This window comes from Aotus nancymaae, unplaced genomic scaffold (genome assembly GCF_030222135.1).
Source record: "Aotus nancymaae isolate 86718 unplaced genomic scaffold, 86718_ANA_hifiasm-v0.15.2.pri h1tg000002l, whole genome shotgun sequence".
NCBI classification, from domain to species: Eukaryota; Metazoa; Chordata; class Mammalia; order Primates; family Aotidae; genus Aotus; species Aotus nancymaae.
The window spans coordinates 11,238,371-11,257,851 of record NW_026988413.1 but is presented as its reverse complement, the minus strand read 5'-3'; the positions used below and the strand labels follow the sequence as shown (position 1 = coordinate 11,257,851).

Below are 19,481 nucleotides of genomic sequence, written 5' to 3'. Positions count from 1 at the left end.
CCCAAGTAGGACTTGTCCCTTGTTAGACTGTGAAAGAAAGCCAGTTGGGTACAGTTGGGTAGTTAATTGTGGCTAGACCACACTTTATTAATCCATTTGTCAGTAAATACACATTTGAGATATTTCTAGATTGGACTGATTATGCATAAAGCTACCAGGTTCTGAGGAGGTCAGAAAATAAATATAGGTAGTAGAGGAAACAGATAATGATAGCAAAATATTCCTGTTGGATTTACTTTTGAAGACGAAAAAGTAGATGATGTCACTTGTGAGAAAGAGGAGAGAATAGCATGACCTTTAACAATCCATAGAAAAAGAAAAAAAAATCCAATGAAGATAATGAAGAAGCAATTGGAAATCAAATAGAAATATACAAAATAGATATGTTCTTCAAAGAGAAAGATTCCAGGAGAACATGACTATGGGAGATATTCAAGAAAAAATTTTTTAAAAGATGATTTCATTATAATCAGTGATTTTTCTGATTTGTTTCAAAAGAAGAAACAGCAACAAACAAATTGCTAAAGCTTAAAGCATGGAAGAGGAGGGAAAAGCAGAGCAAACATCATTTATTTGAGAAGTTTTGCAGTTAAAGGGAATGGAAAACTAGGCATAATACCAATGGAGAAACAATGTAGAAGGTTTTTTTCCTTCCCATGAAAGATGAGATCCAAATATATTGGAAAAAATGAAGTCTGTAGACGCAAGAATTGTCACTTATTTGGATTCTTCTGCATTTTGCAGAAACGTTACCTGATATTAATCAGTCAATAGATAATAAAAATGGAATCATATTAAATTGAGGAAGAGTAAAATTATTATTCATGCTCAAATCAGACAGTACATTTAGTATTAGAATTATTAATATTTCATGGCATAAATTTATCCAACTAAAGAATTTCACTTTTTGAAAAAGATACAATTTAAAGATGGTAATTTACCTTGCTATCACTAATAATTCTCACATTAAATTAAACTTGAAAATTTCATGGAGTGTATGCTTATAAAAAGCACTTGGTTCCACATTTAGAAAAAAGTTTTACCTCAGGTACTTTCCAAGGAGTAGATTCTCATTTTTGCTTCCATTAATACTTATCAAATACCTGAGAAAAGCAATGTTTTTGGAGGATAACCTGAAGGCAATGCAGTCTTATCTGTTCTTTTATATACTCTAAACAATTTCTACAGTAAGTTTGTCAGTAGGGAGCTGAATACCTGCATCAAAAGTTCCGGTTACTGCTATAAATTTGTATTTACTGAATTGAGGTTTGGCATTTTTCCATGGGGCTACATTGAGGAAAACCATAATATATTTCCCATAAAATTTTCACTGTTTTTATACATATCTTCTTGAATGTTTCATTCTTCATATAGCATATTTTCTTTTATGTGAGGATTTGAGAAGTTTCTTTCTGGGCTCAGTACCTTGAGTATTATGCTTCTTCAAGAAACTGGTTAGATTTTATTTAATTAATTAATTTATTTATTTATTTTGATTTTACTTTAGGTTCTGGGGTACATGTGCAGGTCATGCAGGGTTGTTGCATAGGTGCATACTATATCTGGCCTTTCTCCCCATGTTAGCCCTCCCCACCCTCCCCACCCCCTGCTGTCTCTCCCCAATCCCCCCAACTGTCCCCAGTGTGTGATGCTCCTCTCCCTGAGTCCACGTGTTCTCATTGTTCAACACCTGCCTATGAGTGAGAACATGCGGTGTTTGGTTTTCTGTTCTTGCGTCAGTTTGCTGAGAATGATGCTTTCCAGATTCATCCAAGTCCCTACAAAGGGTACGAACTCATCGTTTTTTATGGCTGTATAGTATTTCATGGTGTATATGTGCCACATTTTCTTTGTCCAGTCTATCACTGATGGGCATTTGGGTTGGTTCCAGGTCTTTGCTATTGTAAACAGGGCTGCAATGAACATACGTGTGCATGTGTCTTTATAGTAGAACGATTTATAGTTCTTTGAGTATATACCCAGTAATTGGATTGCTGGGTCAAATGGAATTTCTATTTCTAGATCCTAGATTTTATTTTAACAGATAAGATAAACCTTATTTTAAAGCCAAATTTTTAGATACCCTCCTACACAACAATTGTTTTAGGCTTTTCATGTTTTTATCAAGCTAGTATATTGATATATATTTTTAATTAATTTGTACAGAAATAAATTCGTTTAATAGCAAAGTTATTTTTTTCTGCAATATCTTCTTATTTCCTGTGCAACTCTCCCTGTATACTTTTATATATCAGTTTGTTCACTTACCGACTTAGAAATTACCTATTGGTTAATGACTTCTTGGGTCAGTTACTGGTTAGTTAACTTACTTTTCCACACACCTGGCCTATTTTTAGAAATTATACTAAGGCCAGGCATGATGGTTCATGCCTATAATCCTAGCACTTTAAGAGGCCAAGGTCAGAGCATTGCTTGAGCCCAGGAGTTTGAGGCTTCCGTGAGCTAAGATCACACCACTGCACTGCAGCCTGGGCTACACAGCAAGACCCTGTCTTAAAAATATATATAACAAATATTTTTAATTCTCTATTGGTTAATTTTGTTACATTTAATAATATACTTACAAATTGGTCTACTCGTCTATCAAATTTTGGTAATATTCTTTCACTCTTTACTTGGAAGATGAGTATATTATTTACCACGTCATTTCCACCACATTTTCTTATCTGTTTCTACCTCCAAACCTCTGCCACTTAGGTTGAACTTTAACATTGCCAAGACTGATAATGTTACATTTGTTTTTCTTAGTTTTTCTAGATATTTATTTAAAATATCACAAAATGGATATCATTTATCTATTTATTTTCATCCTTTCTTATGGCTTGACATGAAGGATAAAGAAAAAATTAAAGGAAGTTTGGAAAGAAAAATAATATACTTGAATAAAATTAAAAATAGATTTCTGATGCTATATTAGATTAGCATCTGAGAAAAATTATTTGTCAATATCTTAGAAATTCAAATATGCATCCACTCTGTAACCCAGAAATTCTCCTAGGCATTTATACAAATGCTCACAGCAATTTTATTTATAATGGTAAATAACTAGGAACATACCATTGTCCATCAACACAAAAATGAATACAGGTCATAGTAAACTTATACAATGAAATACTACACAGAAAAATAGAAATGTACTACTGATAATAACAATATGGGGGAATCTTAACAAAATTATTTTGAGTGAAAGAAGCCAGTGATGTTTCATTACTTTCTTATGAAGTTCAAGAAAAGGCACAATTGGCTGGGACAGAGGCCCATGTCTATAATCCCAGAACTTTGGGAGGCCAAGGTGGGTGGATCATTTAAGGTCAGAAGTTAAAGACCAGTCTGGACAATGTGGTGAAACCCCGTCTCTACTAAAAATACAAAAAATTGCCAGGCATGGTGGCCTGTGCCTGTAGTCCTAGCTACTAAGGAGGCTGAGGTGGGAGAATCACTTGAACCTGGGAAGTGGAGGTTGCTGTGAGCTGAGACCATGATACTGCACTCCAGTCTGGACAAAAGATCAAGACTCTGTTAAAACAAAAGGCAAAATTAACTATGGTTATAGAAATTAGGAAACTGTATGCATAGGGTGAGGAGTGCATTAATTGAAAAGAATATTGACTGATGGGATTGGTAAGACTAATTTCTGGGATAATAAAATGTTCTCTATATTGATAGGGAGTGGGGATCACATGGATCAATGCATTTCTCAAAACTAATCAAACGATTCATAGATCTTTTCAGTTTACTATATTAAAAATTATTATCATTCTTTTTTATAAAAACGAAGTATTGGTCCCTGCACAGTCTGCAGTTTCACTGAGAGATCAAATAATAAACATTATAATTTTACTATTCATTATTATAAGTATTATGATATAGATAAGTACATAATTTCAAAGTAAGCATCATGTAACCCTACTATGCATTTATCAAATCTGTTTCACTTTCCTTCTATGGCACATATTTGTAACACTAAGGTTAAGACCAGTATGATACATGACCAATGGAATGTGTGCAGAAGCGATACATTCTGTATCAAATATGGCCATAAACCGTAAGTTCATTCCTATATGCTTTGTCTTCTATTTCTTTGGTGGACTTAAGAATCAGATGTTGATAACGACAACCAGTGAGCCTGGATCCCTGAATGACTATGTGGAACAATGCTTTATGCCCTTTTCCTTCCATACTGAAATGCGATTTGGGTAAAAAATCATGTATTATAGTAAACCACTGGAAACAAGGAAACAAGAAAGGATGGAAGGAAGGAAATGAAGAAATGAAAGATGGAAGGAAGGAAAGAGAGAGAGAAAAAAGGGAGAGGGACAAAGGAAGGAAGTTGGAGAGAAAGAAGAAGAGGGAGTCAGAGAGTAAGAAAGGAATCCATGATTCTTCTGCCAGGGAATTAGACTGGAGATAAATAAACTATGGGAGGCAATGAAGCCCTTAAAAAGATAGTCCATTGTTTGAGTAGGCTGAGAATAGATGAGCACAAAGAATGAAATCTATTGAATAATATTATCATGTGATCCCTCTAAATAATAAAAAGAAGGATGCAAGAATCCAATTTTTAAGATTTTACTTTATTGATTTTCAAAGTCAAATTATTGCTTGCAAAATAATACTCTTCTTAATTAATTAATGCTTCTAGTAAGGTAGTTCTAAAATGCTTTCACAACATCGTCAAAATCAAGTTCAGATGTGTTTATTTGGGTCAAGAGCAGTAGTATCCAGATAGGATATTTCTGCATATACATATGGAATACTTCGGCATGTCTCACAATGTTTGACATAGTTTTTCAATCAAGGAGTATATTTTTAGCAGAGTTCAAGTGAATCACCCAAGTGAACAAGCTAGATTTGACTGGGGTCGGGGGTTAATTTTTACATCTCTCCTAGCTGTTTTCTCCAGATTTTTGCCTGATTGTTTTCTTTTTATCCATGATCTCTGACACCTAGGCACATTCCCCTACCACTAGGAAAACCTTATGTATTACTCTGGTGTCTTTTTTAGTCAGTCTAGCAGTGCTCTACATTATTCTCCTTTAAGATATTATCAAATATATGATGGTTTTTAACTACCAATGGTAACAGAACTGGTTTTTGTACATCCAGAAATAACAAGAGCCTATGAAATATAAATGAATGGGAATTCGGAAATGCACATTTATATTCATTTATTTAAGCACATTTATTGACCACTGAACACTGTGGTCATCAGAAACACAGGACCAAAGAGATGTGGTCTGAAACCTCACAGCTGACTTACATACTTCTGAATCAGCCAGGGAGTTGATCAAAAACATAATGAAGTAATCACAGTTGAGTGAAAGGGAAAAAGAAATACAGGATGCTCTTGATGAAGGCAAACTCCCAAATTGGGGCTTAAACAGAAGAGTTATTGACTTCACACAGGAAAAAATTCAAGAGTGAGCCAACAGAGTGAAGTGCAAGCAAAGCAAGGTTCTTAGAGTAAGTGTACAGAAAAATGGCCGCTCTAGACAGAGGAGGACATAGGCAGAGTGCCACTTGCAGATTGCTGGCTGGCTATATCTATAGCTACTCCTTAATTATGTGCTAAATAAGGGGCAGGTAATTCATGAATTTTCTAGAAAAGGAGTGGGGGCTTCCCCGAACCAAGGATTCCTCTCTTTTTAAACCATGTAAAGTAACTTCCCAACATTGCTATGGCATTTGTAAACTGTCATGGTGCTGGTGGGCGTGCCATTTAGCAGCTAATGAATTATAATCGGTGGATAACGAACAGTGAGGACAACTAGAGGTTTCTTTCTTTGCCATCTTGGTTTTAGGTGGTTTATTTACTGCATTTGAAACAGGAGTTTCCTCATGCCTCTCGCAGGGCCTGTGATGGGGCTGTGGCTCGCTTCTTCCCTGCCCTGCTGCTCAAACCAAATGGGGAGCCCTCAGACAGGAAGGTTGTGGGGCTCCAACCCCATGGTGGTGTCTAGGGTTTAGTGTTTACAGCTCCGGGACCCCTAGTGGGTGTGTGTTACAGTGCACTGTTTTAGTTTTGCCGTCTGCAAGCGGCTTGTGTTCATCAACTCAATTAGACCCCCTGCCTTGTCACAAGGACAGAGGGCTGTCTGTATCCTGGGTTCTTGCCTTGGTATACCAGAAAAATCGGATCACATGTGGGCTTGGAGAATGGGTGTGAGGTTTTATTGAGTGGAGGTAGGTCTCAGCGAGGTGGATGGGGAGGTCAGGAGGGGGATGGAGTGGGAAGGTGGTCTTACCCTGGAGTTGGGCCATCCAGCCGCCAGACTCTCCTATAAGTGCCCTTGGCAGGATTCCGCTGTGCTCTTCCGCTCCTCTGCCCCTCTGGACATCCAGCCACCTGTGTCTGTGTCTGCTAGGGTCTCTGGGTTTTTATAGGCACAGGATGAGGGGCGTGGCGGGCCAGAGTGGTCTTGGAAAATGCAACATTTGGGTGCAAAAAAGGAAATGCCTGTCCACACTTAGAGTCTTAGGCATAGGCCTGAGGGTGGAACCCTGGCCAGGGACCCCACCTTTCTCTACGCAGCACTTCTCTGACCCCCTTGCGTATCACATTGTTTTTTTGCTTTTGAGACAGAATCTCACTCTGTCTCCCAGGCTGGAGTGCAGGTGGCACAATCTGGCCTCACTGCAACCTCCGCCTCCCAAGTTCAAGGAATTCTCCTGCCTCAGCCTCCTGAGTAGCTGAGATTACAGGCAAGACCACCCCGCCTGGCTAATTTTTGTATTTTTAGTAGATACTGGGTTTCACTGTGTTGGTCAGCCTGGTCTCGAACTCCTGACCCCGTGATGGAGTCTTGCTCTGTTGCCAGGCTGAAGTGCAATGGCATCACCTCAGCTCACTGCAACCTCTGCCTCCTGGGTTCAAGTGAGTCCCCTGCCTTAGCCTCCTGAGTAGCTGGGACTACAGGTGTGCACCACCACACTCAGCTAATTTTTTGTATTTTAGTAGTGACGGGGTTTCACCACGTTGGCCAGGATGATCTCGATCTCCAGAACTGGTGATCCTCCCACCTTGTCCTCCCAAAGTCCTGGGATGACAAGAGTGAGTCACCGAGCCAGGCAGACGATTTGATTCTCAAATAAAGATAGTGGAAGAACTTGTTACATTGACTGAGTTTGTCTTTACTAGATATTCGACATCCTGTTTTTTTATATTCTCTAAGTCTCTTTCCTGATTTGAAAAAATAGCATCCCTGACAATTTTGGAATTTTCTTTAGGGCACGAACAATACACACTATACTAGAATGCTTTAAATAATAAAGAGATACATAAAAGATAGACATTGTTTTTATTAAATCAATGACTACACCACATTTTATGTTTCTTATCAAATACTAATATTTATGGAGACATTTTATGTACATTTACACCTTTGTATTCAAGACAATCAATGGTTCACACATATGACATTCTTTTGAAATGTTTAAAGCTTCAGTTAGAAAAATGTCTTAAATCTCAATATATTGGTGTGCACCTCTAGTCCTAGCTACTCAAAAGACTAAGGTGGGAGAATGATTTGATCACAGGAATTCACGGGTTACAGTTAGCTATGATTGTGCCACTGTACTCTAGCCTGGGTGATAGAGTGAGACCCTGTCTCTAAAAATAAAACATAATAATAAAAATAATAATAGAAGCACAAACAATTGATGTTGAGAATCCTGAAGAAAATATACAGCATACATTTGTCCACAAATAAAGCAAAGGCAAACCTTAGATAAAACACTATTATTCTAAACCTCAAATTTCTATAACATCTTTTAATTTTGAAATCTCAAGTGCAGAATATCTAAATCTTCACTAATTATCTTTCCCTTCAAATATTGTTGTGTTAGTCAATATTATGTCAGTTGCTCAGAAACAAATAAGGAAACAGATCAAATAATCCAAAAAGACCTTAGCAAGCTCTGGATTTAGATTCTCAAATGATGTCATCGCAGATGTGCTTCCTGTGTCTTTCTCTGACGTCCACTCCTTTGTAACATCAAAGTGGCCAACAGAAGCTCTGGGAAAGGCACCTCCATTCCTGCAGTTTGGTTTTTCTTCTCACTTGCCGTGCACTACGGACCCCAGGATGGGGTAGGCGTCTCGCTGCTCTTCTACACCACTGTTCCAAACCCCTCCTCCCTAAACAACCGTACTCCTCTGAAGCACTTGTGATCGTATTATCTATCATTTTGTATTTTATATTATGCTGTTGTCTTCTACTATCCTCCTAGAAATTTCTCTTTACTCAGAGAGGGGGATTTTAGTGCCCTCAGTCTTAATAATCATATGAGGTATAACTTTCTTGATTAAAACTCGCCAATAGATTTCCTTCCAGCACTCGTAACTGAAATCTGGAGTGTGGTCATAGTGTACAGGTCCTCCTCATTCTGTCCTTGACGTCTCCATCTTCTCCCCTGTTCATTCCTGCTCCACACTGTTTCAACAATACTGGATTCTTTGCTGCCCCCACAAACAGGCACAGTATGCTCATGGCATTTGTCTTTCTGGCCGATGCATAAATTATATATGTAATTGTATAGTTGTACAATTTACATATAAAACATATATAACAATATGCACATATTACATGTAACACTGTCTTATTATATATTCAAAATATTCAAAAATATTGAATATATACATATTACATACTTATTTGGGTTAAGGAGTACATGTGAGGGTTTGTTTAATAGCTGAATTCTCATGTCACAGGGGTTTGTTTTATGGTTTATTTCATCACCCAAGTATTAAGCCGAGTACCCAATAGTTACCTTTTCTGCTCCTCTCCCTCCTCCCACTGTCCACTCTCCAGGATACCCCAGTATCTGTTTTTTCCTTCTTGGTGTTCATAAGTTCTTACCATTTAGCTCCCATTTTTAAGTGAGAATATGTGATATTTGTTTTTCTGTTCCTGAATTAATTTGCTAAGGAAATAGACTCCAGCTCCATCTCATTCTTTTTCATTGCTGCATACTTTTCCGTGGTATATATGTGGTATATATATATATGGTGTATATATATATATATATACACACACACACAGACCACATTTTCTTTGTCTAGTCTGTCTTCGATGGGCATTTGGGTTGATTTTATGTCTTTGCTATTGTGAATAGTGCTCCAATGAACATTTGCATGCATGTGTCTTTATGGTAGCATGATTTATATTCCTCTGGGTATATCCTCAGTAATGGGAGTGCTGGGTCAAATGGTGGTTCTGCTTTTAGCTCTCGAGGCATTGGCATACTGCTTTCCACAATGGCTGAACTAATTTTCATGCTCACCAACAGTGTATTTCTTTTTTCTCCAAAACCTAAATGTAAAATGCAAAATTATAAAAACTCTGGAAGACAATATAGCAATACCCACTTTGGACGTAGGAATGGGCAAAGATTTCATGCCAAAGACACCAAAAGCAATCATTAACAAGCAAAAATTAACAAAAGGGATCTAATTAAATTTAAGAGCTTCTGCACGGCAAAATAAATTATCAACAGAGTAAACAGACAACCTACAGAATTGGAGAAAATATTTGCAAACTGTACATCTGACAAATGTCTAATATACAGCATCTATGAGGAACCTAAGCAATTTTACAAGAGAAAAACAACCCCATTAAAAATTGGGCAAAGAACATAAACAGACATGTTTCAAAAGAAGACATGCATGTGGCCAACAAGCCTATGAAGAAAAGCTCACTTATGTACTTTAATAATGTAAATGCCATGGAAACTGCAACTCTGTCTACACTATTGATCTGAACAATATCTGCTACATAGAAGGTTCTCAAATATCTCCTGAGTGAATGAATGGTGAATGAATAAATACATAAGTAAATGTGTGAATGGATCATTTAGCAGAAGGGCTAAAACTCATTCTCATTGAGTTAGATGTCCACCCCTAGTGGTAGCGCATAGTGTGACTGCCTCTCTAGCATCATATGGATTAAGAGTGGAGATATATATATATATTTTATTTTTTTGTCAAGAGTCTGGCTCTGTCACCTAGGCTGGAGTGCAGTGGCATGATCTGAGCTCACTGAAACCTCCACTTCCTGGGTTCAAGTGATTCTCCTGCCTCAGGCTCCCAGGTACCTGGGAGCCAGACGGGCACCACCACACCTGGCTAACTTTTGTATTTTTAGTAGAGACGGGGTTTTAGCATGTTGGCCAGGTTGGTCTCGAACTCCTGACCTCAAATGATCTGCCCTCCTTGGTCTCCCAAAGTGCTGGGATTACAGGTGTGAGCCACCACATGCAGCAAGAGTAGAATAGTAAGAGTGAATTTTTTAAAGAAAATCCAGTTGCTGTTGCTCAAAGAAAAGAGATTGCCGAGCAGTTGAGCAATTGATATTCATCATATCATTCCCTCTTTCCCTTTTCTGTCACCAGTGCCTGCACACTAATATCTTGGAATAGGTTGGTTATATCTTCTACTTCCTTCTTTCAAAATGTTAATAATTCCTCTTTTGATATCAAATCTGTCTTTAATTTATTTATTACCCATACCACCTCATTCCATGATGCTAATCTTCTTGCTCTCAGTATGACTTCCCATTACCCTGGATCTCATCAATATGGCTTTTATAGTCATTCTTAAAACAACAACAAAAACACATGCTATTTTATTTTGTTTCTAATCAGACAGAAGCTATTAAAACATTTATAATCTTTTCAACATAAATAGTTTCTCCCAGTCAGACTTGTGTCTTTATTCCTATTCCTTGTTGCCTATTTCTGAACGCATTCGGTTCATGTTTTCAGAGAATCTACAATCTTAGTTGAAAAATTCATTTTACAAATAAGCTCATCAAATCTTTTTGTGAGAGACATACAGGGGAAAGGATTCTTTTTGTTAAGTCCTAGAGAGCTTATCCAAACAGAGCAAAAGTTCAGCATAACTCTCTCTGGACTCTGGGTCTTATACCCTGGGTCTGAAATCCTCCTTTATGCCAACCTATTCTTCAGTGTATCCTATGCCCTTTCTCTCGTCTTTCAAACACCACTCTGTCCTTCTATGCAGCTGAGCTCTAACTCTGTAGAATTTGCCTGATTATGTAGCATTCACAGAACTCCAAATATAGGTAAAATTACTAGTTACATCATGCACTTCCATATTTCCTTTTAATGCTGCCTTTTGCAATATCTTTTCGGATTTTATTTTAGGCCTCATGAGATTGCAAATATCTTAGGGACAGTGTTTCAGGAGAATTTCTGTGTTGCTTTTCTAAATATTTACGTAAAACCTAGCAACATGCTAAGCATATAGTTAGTTTTCAAGTTAAAATTATTTGGTGGCTTTTGTTGAGCATTATTTAAGATCATAAATTTTAGATGAGCCCATATCCAATTGTAGATTTAAATCAAGTGATTTTGGTCAAGGATTCTAATTGTTCTTGCATTTGAAGCAAGATTGGGTTCAGAGAAACAATAGAGATCTTAAAATATAACCATGGTTTCATAGAATACTTAGATTTTTGGATTCTTTGTAAAACTAAAAGCTGGCTAGAAAAATACCTACAAAGAAAAAAAACGTATTTTTAGAAATGTTTTTTCCTGATGAAAGTGCGTCAACAAGATTCAATGAGGATGCTCTGTTTAGTGTTAAAATTCAAGACCTACTGCTCAAATAGTTTTGTTTTATGAAGGATTACAGAAGGGTATGGCTATTTTTAAAAGGGAGTGGTAATATGCAGCTCACTGGAGAAATTCAAGAAGAGCACAGCAGGAATCATCACTGAAGAACATCTCAATTTTTAAAACATATAATAGTTCATGTTATAGACTGAATATTATCCATTATGTAGATTGCTGGTACCATCTAACATTTATATAAAATTGTCTAAATGCAGAGGAAATCTTTCAATAGACTTCTCATCATTACTAGGCCTTACATTACACATTTTGTATTTTGGAGGGCAAGAATTTGACTGGGGAATGCAGGTTGGATAACAGATCTACAAACTTGCATTTGTGATGCTTGGATGAACTTAAGCCAGTGCCTTCAATTCCAAAGCTATTCTATATTTTTTTATTAAAAGTGTCTCTCCATCCTCCCGTCACCTACATTAGGTATTTCTCCTAATGTTATCCCTCCCCAATCTCCCCACCTCCTGTTATACCTCCCCTAGCCCCCCGACCCTGCAACAGACCCCAGTGTGTGATGTTCCTCTCCCTGTGTCCATGTGTTCTCATTGTTCAACAACCACTTATGAGTGAGAACATGCGGTTTTGGTTTTTTGTTCTTCTCTCCATTTGCTGAGAATGATGGTTTCCAGATTCATCCATGTCCCTACAAAAGACACGAACTCATCGTTTTTTATAGCTGCATAGTATTCCATGCTGTATATGAGCCACATTTTCTTTATGCAGTCTATCATTGATGAGCATTTGGGTTGGTTCTAGGTCTTTGCTATTGTAAACAGTGGGACTATGAACATACATGTGCATGTGTCTTTATAATAGGATGATTTATAATCCTTCGGGTATATACCCAGTAATGGGATTGCTGGGTCAAATGGAATTTCTGTTTCTAGATCCCAGAGTCTAGAATCACCACACTGTCTTCCACAATGTTTGAACTAATTTACACTCCCACTAACAGTGTAAAAGTGTTCCTATTTCTCCACATCCTCTCCAGCATCTGTTGTCTCCAGATTTTTAAATGATCGCCATTCTAACTGGCGTGAGATGGTATCTCAATGTAGTTTTGATTTTCATTTCTCTAATGACCAGTGATTATGAGCATTTTTTCATATGTTTGTTGGCCTCACATATGTATTCTTTTGAAACAAATCTGTTCACATCCACTTTTGAATGGGGTTGTTTGTTTTTTTCTTGTAAATCTATTTTAGTTCTTTGTAGATTCTAGATGTTAGCCCTTTGTCAGATGGGTAGATTGCAAAACTTTTTTCCCATTCTGTTGATTGCCAGTTCACTCTAGTGATTGTTTCTTTTGCTGTGCAGAAGCTCTTAAGTTTAATTAGGTCCCATTTGTCTAGTTTGGCTTTTGTTGCCATTGCTTTAGTCATGAAGTCCTTGCCTATGCCTATGTCCTGAATGGCATTGCCTAGGTTTTCTTCTAGGGTTTTTATGGTGTTAGGTCTTATGCTTAAGTCTTTAATCCATCTGGAGTTAATTTTAGTGTAAGGTGTCAGGAAGAGATCCAGTTTCTGTTTTCTGCACATGGCTAGCCAGTTTTCCCAACACCATTTATTAAACAGGGAATCCTTTCCCCATTGCTTGTTTTTGTCAGGTTTGTCAAAGATCAGATGGTTGTAGGTGTGTGGCATTACTTCTGGGACCTCTGTTCTGTTCCATTGGTCTATATCTCTGTTTTGGTACCAGTACCATGCTGTTTTGATTACTGTAGCCCATGGCATGTGTGTAGCTATGCAACAATCTTGCAAGGTCTACGCATGTACCCCAGAACTTAAAGTAAAATATAAATAAAAATAAGAAAATAAAATAAAAGGTACAGGACACTGTAGGGAAGAAAAAAAGAAAAACATCTCTCTTTCTTAATTTTGTAGTCTAACTTTAAAAAATAATTATTAGAGTTTTTTTTCTTTAAGACAAAACTCCTAGTTTTAGATAGAAGCAAATTTAGTCCTCAGGTAAAGAAGACAACATAATATTAACAATGTAATATAATGCCTGTGTTGCATCTTTGCATTATTTAAAAAATAATTTAAAAAATTTCTATTTGTATGATTTTAAGATAATTTAAATAAATCTAAAAGAGAGTATCTTCTAAAAGATAATGCTAAAACCTCAAGTTATCTATTATAGGGACATTTAGAATGAATATATGGAGTCAAAACTGCTCATGTTAAAAATAGCACAAGCTTTCATTTATTTGAATTATATCCTCTAAAATATAATCGTTTCTTTCTTTAAATCCTCCTTGAATTATAACTTTGTACTGACATTTTCGTTTTTATCAGATGATAATTTTTTTGAGTTGAGCCTATGGTTTCACACATCCCTGAATATCCCAAATTATCTTGTTCTAACTTATTATGAAATAGATAGTGTGTAAATCCTTGTTGAAGTATTATGTATGCCCTCTCCCCCTTAAAATCCACTTGTTCTTCATTGGGGGAAAAAAAAGACAATGTGAACTTTCAATATCAGATAAAATTCATGGATAATTATTCTTTTGACAGAATCTTTTATAATGAGAAAAACTGAACTTGTTTCTCATCCATTGAACAAATTCTCTAAATCTGTCTACTCCAGTAAAAGGTAGAAAACCCTGACCTCTTCACAACATGTTCAATTGTTCTTATCTCACTAGTGTTGAAATGTTATCTTTAAATGTCTAATGGTTTTATGGAAGAAAATGTGGAGGAGAATTTTAGAAAGCAAAACATAAGGCTTGATTCTATAAAAAGCATTTATTATATAAATTAAGTGCAAAATATTAGAACTCATTTAAATGTGTATGGAACACAACAGTAGGTGCCATATAGTCTTTCATTCTTTTAACATGTATTTACACCCGTGAAAAGACCCATAGAAAATCGGACCAGTGTTCCATTTAAAATCGGACTTATTTTCAAATTAGAAGTAGGGAAGTCGTTTTCTTCGAATTATTTATGGTGTAAGAAATTGCAAGCCCTACCATTGGATAAGATTTGTGTTTATTCTATCCTATAGAGAACATGATTGTTTCTAAAGTATTTTTCCCAATTTTTGAGATACCGTTTCTTTTCCAGGCGTTTCCTGGAAACATTAACTCTGATGGTGTGGTCCGCCATGAATTCCAGCATCCGGTTATCGCCCGCTATGTGCGCATAGTGCCTCTGGATTGGAACGGAGAAGGCCGCATTGGGCTCAGAATTGAACTTTATGGCTGTTCTTACTGTGAGTACCACATTGTTTCAATTTGTGCAGGTTTCGCTATCTTAATTAAATAGTAAGCTGTTTTATTTTAAATTATTTAACATTAATTGCTTTCTCTGGCAAACTACTTTCTCGTTTATGTATATGTACGTACACACACACACACACACATATATATATATATGTTGTTTTCTTATTCGTATGTTATAACTGTATATTATAAATACACACAGAAACTAAGAGACATGTCACTATGTCTTAATTATACTTTAAGTCGAAGATTTGGAAAGGTGTTTTTTGCTCAATAGACTAAAATTATAAAGCTTATTAATAAAATTGCCTGGTCTTATGAAATATTTAAAAAGGAGAAAACTATATTGTTATCCATATATTTGGGTCTTTTTTTTTTTTTTTTCTGAGATGGAGTCTTGCTTTGTCACTCAGACTGAGGTGCAGTGGCACGATCTTGGTTCACCGCAACCTCCACCTCTCAGTCAAGCAATTCTCCACCTCTCAGTCAAGCAATTCTCCTGCCGCAGTCTCCTGAGTAGCTGGGACTACAGGCATGTACCACCACGCCCAGCTAATTTTTCTATTTTTTTTTTAGTAAAGACGGTGTTTCACCATCTTGGCCAGGATGGTCTCGATCTCTTGACCTTGTGATCCACCCGCCTCAGATTACCAAAGTGCTGTGATTACAGGTGTGAGCCACCGCCCCCGGCTATTTGGGTCTTTATGATGTGTTTTCAAAACATTTCGAAGAACTTCCTTCCAGTTTACCAAATGTCTCTTTTAAGTTATGCCTCTTCTTATATTAAAGCCAACCACTGGGTTTTAAAGTTAACGACGTTTTCTCAATCAAATGTAATTTATTTTTTCAAATCTATTTGGTCATCTAAAGAGATTTTTATCCCTTAAACATATGTTAAATCCCTCTTGTTATTTCTTAAGTACATTATGCATATAACTAAGGATTCCAACATCTGGATTTTAGGGGATTATAATTCTTCTATCTATTGTTTCTGCTCATTTTTGCAAATGGTACTTGTTTTCTCCTACTCCTCTTCCTCCCTCTTTTTCTTCTTATCCTCTTTGCCTGTCTGTCCTTTTTATCCTTATCCTTATGCTTATTCACATTCTTTACTGTGACCTCAATTTCGTTAAAATTTTATCTGTGGAACTTTGTTTGATGGCCAAGATTGATGGTAAATTCTTCTTGAGAGGATTTATCTTTGCTTATTCGCTTCTGAGATGACAATGCCAACACAGAACTGCTATAAAGACTGTCTTCAGTTGTTGTGGTTGTTTCTTTTTGAGACTACTAGGGAGTATAAATTTAACCTACGAACACATGACTTGCAAACATCGACTTCAAAATATGAATTCCCTATAAAATGTATTTTCCTCATTCCCGGAAATTTTTCTTCCTGCTCTTACAATTGCCTGAAAGAGCAAGGCTGCTGGGTAGAACGAGTAGGGGAATTGGTTCCATGTTTTGCAAAAAGTCTCTTATTAGCCCCTTTCCTACTCATTCCTATAAACCCACAGAAATGAGTTCACTCTGAGCAGAAATTTCAAATGTCCCTGTTACAAAAGCTTTCTAAAATGCCCTAGACACTTAGTATTTTATATTAAAGAATATATGTAGCTTTCACCTCTGTATAAGTTTATTAACAGAAATTGGTAAAAATATTAGCTATAATAATGCCCAAATACTGTCTTATTAATTCACTGGCAACAGTGTTATGTGCAAACTACAAAAAAAGGGGTCGTGGAAATCACTGAAAAATTCTCAAAAACTGTTTATTTGTTTACCATTTTATTATAGCAGATGTTCACACACACTCTAGCTCTCAGCATAGCATCATGATGAGAAGGCCAGAACAAAATGTGATATTTTTGTCAACATCACAAAGTTTGTTAAGAGCCATGTTTAGCTTTCGGTAAACACATACACACATACATATGTGGCATATATACATGCATATATACACATGCATATATATACACACACACATATATAGATGTGACATCCTTTATGGAAACTATGATGTGTATGTGTAATTTAGAAATACATATATATGTATTCACTAAATACATAAATACATACATATATATGACATCCTTCATGGAAACTATAATGTATACACACACACATATATACACATATGTATATGACATCCTTCATGGAAACCATGATGATGATGTGTGTGTATATACATATATATATACACACACACACACACATCATAGTTTGTGTGTGTGTATATATTATATATATATACACACACACATACACACACACTTAGGGGGGTGTGTGTATATATTATATATAATATATAATATTATATATATAATATAATATATTATATATTATATATATAATATAATATATAATATTATATATAATATATACACACACACACACATATGTGACATCCTTCATGGAAACTATAATGTGTATGTGCAATTCAATAATACATATATATGTATTTACTAAATACATATATACATATACACACACACACATATATATATGTGACATCCTTCTTGGAAACTGTGATGGATGTGTATGTGCAATTTATTTTAATTGCAGTTATTAATGAGCACTTTTCATGTGTGATAAAATGTCTTAAATGGTAGCATTAACACAGTGGATGAGAAAGCCATGATCTTTGAGGGAGATGAAGTGGGACAAATAATTTAATAGAGTTAATCATAATAAAAATAGTAAACGTTAAAATCTACCCAAAAGCACGTGGCCTGAGTGACAGATCTGAAAGGGAGACCAGGTCTGGTGCCAAAGGTCACTATCACTGTTCTGTTTTAATCCCAACAAAAGTAGCACCCACTTGACCATCCACAGTTCAACAGAAACATTATATCAACACCCCACAACCACTGATCAGGCCTTCTCCCAGTTACTGCAACTCCTTAAATGTAAACATTCACCTGATTTGTATCACCATAGATTCGTTCTTTTTTTAAAATAGTTTCATACTGTCATAAAAGATGCATTATTTTACACCTGACTTCTTTAGTTAAAAATCATATTTCTGAGAATTATCCATACTGATATTAGAGACATTAGTTTATTTTCCTCAGTTTTATTCTATCATATGAATATTCTACAGTCATTTGTTTATTTCATGCTGATGAACATTTGAGTTATTTCTAGTTTTTGGCTATTTCTATAGAATTACTAAAAAGGTTTCTGATGAGTATAGACCTGAGGGTGGTAATAATAAATTAGCAAATACCTGTGTTCACCTTTGGCCAATAACAACACAAATTTTTCTAAATTGGTTATATTAGTTTAAAATCTCAAAGGTAATAAACTAGAGATTCTGATGCTTACAAATTAAGATATTTAGTATTATTTTAAAGTTTTAGCCACTCTGGTGAGTGTTTTTTTTATCTCATTTTAGTTTTAATGAGTATTCTTCTGATTTTTAAAAAACATTATACTTATTTGTCATATATATACCCTGTATTTTTCAAGTGTTTCTTCAAGAATCTTGCTCATATTTCTATGGGTTCCCGTTTATTTATCCATCAATCATCCATTTGATTGTTTTAAATAGTTTTTGCAAACAACTTTCTTTTTCATTCTCATTACATAGACACATATTTCATTTTTGAGGTGACTTTCTTTAACAATAATAATTTTAAAGCAAACATTGTCAATGAGGTTACTTAAGAGTCCACAAGTGTGGACTTAAACTGTGACCACATGTTCTATAATTGTTGCAAGTAGATTTATAAAGTTGTGAGTTTGTGCTATCATGGGCTTTTCCAAGGAAAAATAACCGAAGCAAATCAGGAAGCCAGACTTTCCTACTGTATAAGCCCCGTTAGGGGGGAAATCACATAGCTTTGGGAAACTGTATTAACATTTATGATGTTAATACTTCCAGTGGAGTAACTTAGCAACATAAAATTAAAATTAAAAAAACAGCATTTCAGTTGGATGTAGTAGGTTGGGTAACGACCCCTCATAACATAAAGACTTCATTTTTGCAAGCTGTAAGCATGTAAGTATTTGCAGATGTGACTAAATTGACCATCATGGCAGGGAGAGATGATTTTACATTAGCCAGGTGAGCACTAAGTGCAATCGCATGTGTCATTATAAGAGGTAGCGGGGGAGATTTCACAGATGGGAAAGGAGGAGTGAATGTGAACACCTTGCATCCAGAGACTGGAGTGATATGGTGGTAAGCCAAGGAATGCCAGCAGTTACCAGGAGCGGGAAAGCAAAGAGACAGACTTTCTCTGGAGGGAGTGTGATCTTGCTAACGCATTGATTTCACTCAGTGACACTGATTTGGAACTTCCGACCTCCAAAGCTGTGAAAGAATACATTTCTGTTATTTTAAGCCACCAAGTTTGTGATACTCTGTTATAACAACAACATGAAACTAATACAAGAGTCAAGATATTTTAGAAAATAAGAGATAAAAATAGACCTGAACAATGTTCTCTGACACAACTTTGTACAAAGATATATGTGTTATCACCATGTTCTAGCCACCAGCCACATGTGGCTACTGGCACGTGAAATGTAGCTAAGACAACTGTGGAACTAAATTTTTTATTTGATTTTATTTTTATTT

General features: G+C 36.0%; 1 protein-coding gene across 1 annotated transcript in view; it reads left to right on the top strand.

The window, feature by feature from the left end:
- Window positions 1-19,481, top strand: part of CNTNAP2 (contactin associated protein 2) — a 1,621,124-nt gene that overhangs the window by 235,659 nt on the left and 1,365,984 nt on the right. The window contains exon 3 of the mRNA XM_064372470.1: window positions 14,739-14,886. Within this exon, the coding sequence (XP_064228540.1) occupies window positions 14,739-14,886 (148 nt within the window). The remainder of the gene's footprint in view (window positions 1-14,738; window positions 14,887-19,481) is intronic.